Genomic DNA, 8,592 nt, shown 5'->3' on the forward strand with positions numbered 1-8,592 from the left:
GTGTTAAAAATTGACATTCTTGCACAATACACTTGTAATAACATTTGAGTGAAACGTTTATAATTGAATGAAAAGCAGGGTCAGCACTGACACTTAAAAGCACCTCTGAGCTCAGCTCGTTCCTTTATGACTGGAAGCATTGATATCAAAGCTTCAGTCGTCAGTCTCTACAGTGTGTCAATGTCTACCATCTGTGTTGACTTTCAATGTAAGCAATTTTGTCTCCAAGAAAGCAGTGCACTGATGTCAACATAGTGACAACAGTGATGACATAGACATAGAGCAGGGACAGCTGAGATAATGGAGGCAACTCCAAAGCAGGCTGAACCTTTTGACAAACAGATGTGGCATGTATTTAAATATTTATTTTTCTTTGGATAATCCTCCCAACCAGCAGTGCATCACATGCCAAAACAAAGAGGCTCTCAGAATTACTGCCACATCCGTTTTTTTTTTTCATCTCTTCATAAGCACTACATTAATGCGCAGAAACCTGATCTACCCATTCTGCAAATGAAAACTTTGGTGATCTCATTTCAATGCCCACTAATGCCTAATTTCTGCTTCTGCAAAAAAGTGTTGTGCGTCGCACAACCCATCGTCTCCCATGACACTTTTTCACTGAAAAAGGATTTCCCTCTTTGAAATAACACACCTATCCTAAAGTTAAGCTGTGTAATCATTGGTTATCTCTGCCAACACAATCTGATTTAAAATAGGTTAAAGAAGATTATAAAGATTAAGGTTACAGCCAGGTACCAGTTAAAAGTACCCAACTCAACTGCACCTGCACCAATGTGCACAGATAGACATGAGCATGTCCTTGTATATACTGCAAATTCATATATCCATGGTTATGCCATAACATACTGTAGGTAGACATACATGCAGTACACATTCATAATATGGGCATATACACCAACACACACAAGTGCTGCACGATTCTTGCTCAAATGTGAATCACGATTTTCCTCCATAAGAATTGAGATCACGATTCTCACACAATTCTCTTATAAATATATATATATTTTTTAAATCAATGTAAAAAAAATAATAATTATTATTTTATTTTTATTTTTTATATTGAAAAAAAAAACGCCATAATTTAAAATCGAGATTGCATAGGTGTCTGAATCGAGATCACGATCTTTTTTCGATTAATTGTGCAGCACTAACACACACACACACACACACACACACACACACACACACACACACACACACACACACACACACACACACACACACACACACACACACAGAGTACATACAATGTACATACACTGTACATACACACTCACCCTCTTGTTCTTGAAGTAAAAAGCATCGATGTCTTCCAGTGGGACCCCAACCAGTCCCGTGGGGATATCGCCATAGATTCTTGGGAGCTGCTTGCCAGCCTCCAGGTCGGCCCGGGGTTTAATGTGCTCCACATTGCCCAGATCCTCCTGGTAAGCCTTGGCGTTCTTGGCCTGCTCCTCCGCAATCCTCTGCTCAAGGGCAGCCAAGGATTCGCGAGTGAACCGCCGCAAGCCATCAGGACCCGTTGGTAACAACATGGCTGCCATCTTTTCATCCTGATTCTCCTGTACAAGATTTTACTCACAGCTGCAGGTCCGATGGAGTGTGTAATTGCAGAGAAAGAAAAAGAGAGGTTGAGTGAGGAGAGAAAATATCATCTAATTTGCTGGTCGATATCTGACCAAAGTGTCCATTTCGCAGAGCACATGAGGAGTTAGCAAGATAGCTTATAGCATAAACAAGTAGTTTTAATACTGCTGTATGTATTGATAATGAAATGAATACAATGCCAAGATGTTGGTTTCACATTAGAAGTGTTCCCATCAGTTACATGAATGAAGGAATTTGTTAATGAAACTGTAAGTAGAGTATAACTGGGGTATCCCAACAGTGCATGCCATGTACATTCAAATGCATGGCACATTGGTCTTTGCCTGTTCTAAATGTACCAGTAGGTAATGTAATACTAGCCTCCAATTTCCCGAAAGCATCATAGTGAGTTCAAGTAATTATAAACATCATATAATATGATAAGAGTGGTTTTCCAAGAGGATCCATATATCAAGTCCAGTCTGTTAAGTTGAATGTAGCTCAAAATATGTCATTCATTTAGTTGGTTGCTGAATTAAGCCTACAGAGAACAGTGTTTTTGCAAGGCATGCTAAAGTTGGTCTCAAAGTGGCCTTTCTACGTAATTTCTCAGGTCCAAATGCTGATGCATTTTTGGACTCGAAAGGTGTATCGACCATTATTTTCTGAGTGGAAGATCATTGGCAGGGAGCCCTGCCAGTCAAACTAGGGCAGCCAGGATTAAACCCTGAGTCTGGGAAGCCGAGGAGACACTGGACTTTATCCAAGCACAAAGGCACAAAAACAGAGCATCAAACAAGTGACCTTTGATGATTCACAGAATAATGGCTGCATACCAACAAGTGCGAGGCCAGCAGCACCTACCATGTAGTATCAGCCTTAGTCATAGCATGGGTTGGCGTATTAGCCAATCATGCATGATGTAACAGCCTCTTATTGCAAGTGTGCTACACCAAAATAAAAATACTCTGATTTGAGGGTCAATTTTAAAAGGTGTTTTGTTTTGTTCTCACCAACTGCTGCTAACTGCTTTGATTGATTGATTGATTTAATTTTTTATTAGGCAAAAGAATGTAAAACAACACAGTTACATTTATAATGCTTTTGTCTAAAAGGTCCGGCCAAAAAAGTCCTTGCGGACTTGTTTCCGTTGGGGTCCTTGAATTAATTTCATAGACATACATAGTAGCAACCAAACAGTTCAAAGATCAGCATAAAAATACAGAGGAAAAAAATAAATACCACTATGTACAAAAAAAGCATGAGAAAATAAAAAAATATATACAAAAAAAAGGGGGGGGGGGAACATGAGAAAAAAATATATATGCAAAAAAAAGCATACCCTAAGAAGAAAAGTGACGTTATTGCTTCAATACTGAGAAAGATTTTAACTCAAATGTATATACAGTTTTCAGCTTCACCCAGCTGATGGCTGCACAGATGGGTTATGATGAGCGCACGGGGGGAGCAGTTGGGTGTTAAGTATTTTGCTCAGGGACACTTCGACACAGATTGGAGCGGGGAGGCAAACCGGTGACTGATTACCACAGCCTCTCTACTGATGGCCTTATGAGTGTGCGCGTGTCTGTCTTGAGCTTGTACAGTAAGTAAGTAAAACTTAGACTTGAAAACCAACGTTTCCTGACTCGAGTCATATGACCCATAGAGTAGGTCAGGAGCTTATCTCCTGTTTCCATACCGTGGAAGGCAGCTTGATACAAGTACACGCCCTAGACATGACGCTAGTATGTCGCAGGGATTTACCCCCAATCAAATCCTTGATGCTGAGTGCCAAAGCAGGGAGGCATTGGTTACCAGTTTTTATAGTCTTTGCTATGACTCGGCCGGGTATTGAACCCCAGCACCATCTCAGTCTCAGGGTGGATACTCTAACCACCAGGCCACTGAGCTGGTCTATGAGCTGCATCTAAATATGTGCTTAAGTACAGTACTCAAGTAAATGTACATTGTTACTGTCCACCACATGATATCTGGAACTTAAAGTAGCATTCAAGTTTTGGTATATAGACCAGTAACTTGCTGAGATAATCTACCATGCTGAGATAATCTAAAGTGATTTGACTACAAGCCTAAAATTGGTAATCAAACCAAACATTTTTTTTGTTTTTATTGCATAATGGACATCTAATATACACATTTCTCAAAGGATATTTAATTAATTATTTAATAGATGTGCATATTTGGACAGTTCACTTCAGATCAGATGCCAGGCCAGCTGTCAATTAAAGGAAACAAATATTAAATGTTTATTGGTCTTTTCTGAGACTGTTTATGCCTTTAGCAAATACTATTTTTACCTGTAAATTCCACTCACCTGGCAGTGAACAAAGTGGTCTTTTTACGCATCTTTGACCAAGGTTTGCCACTCTAGACAAATATTATACAGTAAAGGTCATCCTCTCCTGAAATGCACTGGTCCTTTTACATATTCAGCCAGTCATCTGCTTTAACCGCATAAACCCTATATAGTTGTTGTGAGCTTGTAGATCTGCTATTTTCTGTTCGCCTCAGAATAGGGACTCTAGGTTTCATGTTAACTTGATCTGCTTATTTGGCCGAGGTTGATCACAGATCAGTTCATGACGCACGCACGCGCGCACGCACGCACACACACACACACACACACACACACACACACACACACACACACACACACACACACACACACACACACACACACACACACACACACACACACACACACACACACACACACACACACACACACACACACACACACACACACACACACACACACACAGGATAGTGCTCTCAAAGGCTTGCTATAAACAAATTGGTTATGTATTTTCAGCAACATCAAAAAGCATATAAAGGTCACAAAATCATACACCATTGTCTGACTCTCATGAACCTTTCACAGATATACTGTACGGTACAGAAACTATAGAACTATACAGTAATACACATCTATTGGATGTACAGATCACTGATCACCTTTACTCATACAGGTAGCATGATCACACTCCCTGTTTCACCTTTTTCAACAAAGGAGGATCGGTTGTATTCAGGCCATAACATTATGAATCTACATTCAAATACAGAGGGAGAATATGTTCACAGTGTACGATGCTTTGATATACAAGCTGGCTTTTGTGGGAGGGAGGGTGGATAGAATTGGAATTGGAAAACGTCTTTTAGTTGAATGAAATTTAATTCACATTACAACCAGATGTGATATGGTCATCACTGCAAATAATTATAATAATTAGATACAAAGGGACAGAATACCCCCCCCCACGCACGCGCACACACACATACACACACACACACACACACACACACACACACACACACACACACACACACACACACACACACACACACACACACACACACACACACACACACACACACACACACACACACACACACACACACACACACACACACAAAATACACATGTGATGTCATACATATTGCTATTCTGCTCTTAAGCTGAATAAACCAAAAACCAAAAAGATTTATCATTATTTTTATTTTTTTTACAAATAAAGGTTAGTGAATACATATTCCTGAAACAATTGCGCTTTTCACAAAGCTTTTTGAAAATGTAGACATTTCTCACTGTCACTATTGAAAAAAGAAAATGTTAAAACTTATTTTACTTTAGGACATCAGCTTTTTAACTTTCATAACAAAACATAACAAATCATTTCAATGATCTTTGGCTGAATAATTTATGATGCAAAACCAAGGCCACAGGTTTCCTACTGGGCCTCATCTTCTCTGGTCCACATGGAACAATCATAAAGTGTGGAGAATCGAAGACAAGCAAGAAAGAAATGACATGGGGTTATCTACAGCCTCCCAGTCAAGTAAGGCACAGAAGAGACGAAAGCCAGGCCCTAGTCTGGTTGCTACCGATGTGGAGGACCAGGGCACATGGTACCTGGTTCCCACTGAACTCAGTCGTACAGGCCAAACCGAAAGGTTATATCTGGACTGCAACTTGAACGACACCAGGTTTCGGGCCCGTATCGACACGGGTGCTTTCCTCTGCCTGGTCTGTGGGGGAATCCTGTCCAATGGCCATGACACATCATCTCTGCTGTAGTCACCTACTGTACGATAATGCAGATTCTGACCGTACCGGGAGAGTGAATACGCATGTGCAGGTACAGGGACTTCTCCAAGTAACAGTGGCCAAAAAGGCTGTGCCATGAGTTCAGGCTGGTAGATATCCGAGTCGAGTGCATCATTGGAATGGATTTGCTGGAGCGATAGAGAGCCATGATAGACAAATTTAGCTCTTCAGCGTCACCATCACATTAGCCTTAGTGGGTAGAGAGGCCGTCTGGTAATCAGAAGGTCACCGGTTTGTCTCCTGGCCCAGGTCTATGTGTTGAGGTGTCCCTGAGCAAGACACTTAAACTCTAACTGCTACCCCCCGGGCACTCATCATAACCATCCGAGTAGCCGAGACACTGTTACACTGACCCAGCCAGCAGTCCCGAGTATAGCCTACTACTTTAACGTGGGGCAACGAGAAGTCCGGCCAGCTGGGTAAGACTTCATAGGTCACGCGGCCGTCAGAACCGGTACCGATGATAGCAGTTCTCTGGGACGAGGACACCGTAACAACAGAGAGGAATTGTGATATCCTAGCAGCACCAGAACACCTTGGGCCACACACAGTAGGAGGCTGAGGGGCTCCTCAACCACATCAAGGGTTGACTTGAAGCCAGTAAACTCCCCAAATGGTCCGCAGTGACAGCATTGGAATGGATAAACAGAATAAGCCATTTTACACTCAATGGGCCAGCCTTGCCGTTAAGAAATGTCCGCTAGGGTCGAGATCTGACAGCTCCAAGGGTTTGGTCCAAGGTGCTTCAGATGGCCGATGGCCCAGTGGGGGCGGTCCCCTTTGGGATAGCCAAGACCTTGCGATGGCTTCGACCGGATTGTCGAACTGCCAACTGGACGTGGGACAATTGGAACACGGGTGCAACCTTGCAGACTATAACCATTAAGATTCCAAATCCACACCATATTAGCGGTATAGATTAATGTGTTTGTAGCTTTATCTTATGCCATTAATGCTATTTGTTGGCCATGAGTGACATCATGTATTGGTTGTTGTAATGACCCCCTCTCCCATTTCCCCTGTAATGTACAGTTGGAGCCAAATTACCTGTGGTCAAGCGGTGTACGGACACAGGTTGTTCCACGTCATAAATAAATAATAAGTGTTCATAAAGGAGGTCTTTTTCGTGGCTCTTTCCTCAAAGCAGGAATCCACCAGTCATTACAATATGCTTTGTTAAGAGATTATTTAAATATTAGAATGAAATGTAATTTTACCCAGTGTAGTTCTTAAGGTCACTGTGAGGTTTTCAGAGGAGTAGGCCTATGATTGATGAGTTCTGTTTATAGCCTAACCACCTAGACAGCGGGGATTCGATGGTTCAATCTGATCGGGGCAGTTGTCTGTTCCTTGGGTTAGGAACAAGTTGGGGAAACTATGAAATATGAAATCCTAGTATATTATATATAGTATATGACTCCCATTGTTTGCATTTTGTATTTTGAAAGATTTCATCATGGTGAGAGGATGTGGGAGTGATGGAGTAAGCCTTTAATGCTCAAATGCATTTGGAAAAACAAGTTCAAGATGATGATGATGTATGTGTGTGTGTGTGTGTGTGTGTGTGTGTGTGTGTGTGTGTGTGTGTGTGTGTGTGTGTGTGTGTGTGTGTGTGTGTGTGTGTGTGTGTGTGTGTGTGTGTGTGTGTGTGTGTGTGTGTGTGTGTTTATGTTGGTGAATATATCCAAAAGGCTGTATGTCAATGTTGTGTATCTAGTCTATAGCTGGCTAACAGCTGGCTTATACTGGGTATAATGTTATGCCTACAGGCTACAGCATCTCTCCAGGAGCATATGCGTACTTATGCAAGAAAAGCAATTAAATTATTCGTTTTATATATATATATATATATATATATATATATATATATATATATATATATATATATATATATATATATATATATATATATATATATATACATATATATATATATATATATATATATATATATATACATATATATATATATACATACATACATACATACATACATACATACATACATACATACATACATACATATATATATATATACATATATATACACATACATACACACACACACAACAATGTGGTAAAGAGTATTAAAGGCTAGGACTTACATGTGAAACTCAGAGATTTAAAGCACAGCTTCCACAGTTGTGTTCTTCAGCATTTAGAAGAAAGTACAGACAAATATTCCGTGCAAAATCCATGACTTCTTTTCGTGGAAAAATTCCAATTGATAGTCGACCAATAATACTCCAATCAAAAGAGTTGGAAAAAGTGCGTGTTTAGTGAGAGAGAAATCCGACTGGCGTACTGTTATCACGACTTATGATGACTGACTTCCAAATGAATTAAAATTATTCCTGTTGCCCTTGTTTGAGTCATTTCGGACCGCGGTTATTATGCTACAGGTGTGGTGATGACAAGTTGTCACCTCAAAGAACGAAGCCCCATCCATTCGCCTGTTTGTTCGTGTTTTCGTCCATCCATAAACAGAAAGAAAGGTTCCAAGCCTCGCACCGTAGACACTAGACAGGCTGGTGCGCAGTTGCGCAGCAGGGGACCGTGGTGCCAAATGTGCCCTTGAGCAGTGAGCAGTGGGCTGGGTTGTAATGATTACATGGATGCACGGATTACATTTCACCAGTGGTGTAAAGTAACTAAGTACATTTACTTAAGTACTGTACTTAAGTACACTTTTGAGGATTCTTTACTTTACTGGAGTATTTCCCATTTTACTTCTACTTCTACTCCACTACATCTCAGAGGCAAATATTGTACTTTTACTCCACTACAATTATTTGACAGCTTTAGTTACTAGTTACTTTGCAGATTTACATTATCACCACAACACATATATTAAC

General features: G+C 40.6%; 1 protein-coding gene across 1 annotated transcript in view; it reads right to left on the reverse strand.

Annotated features, from left to right (window-relative positions):
• LOC311044711 (sodium channel protein type 2 subunit alpha-like) overlaps positions 1–8,226 on the reverse strand; it is a 55,911-nt gene extending 47,685 nt beyond the window's left edge. The window contains exons 1-2 of the mRNA XM_084056465.1: positions 7,843–8,226; positions 1,302–1,608 (exon numbers count right to left, since the gene is read on the reverse strand). Coding sequence (XP_083912591.1) covers positions 1,302–1,568 — 267 coding nt within the window. The 5' untranslated portion in view covers positions 1,569–1,608; positions 7,843–8,226. The remainder of the gene's footprint in view (positions 1–1,301; positions 1,609–7,842) is intronic.
• Positions 8,227–8,592: the final 366 nt, after the last annotated feature.

This window comes from Gymnoscopelus microlampas, assembly GCF_963454915.1.
Source record: "Gymnoscopelus microlampas genome assembly, chromosome: 5".
Taxonomy (NCBI): domain Eukaryota; kingdom Metazoa; phylum Chordata; class Actinopteri; order Myctophiformes; family Myctophidae; genus Gymnoscopelus; species Gymnoscopelus microlampas.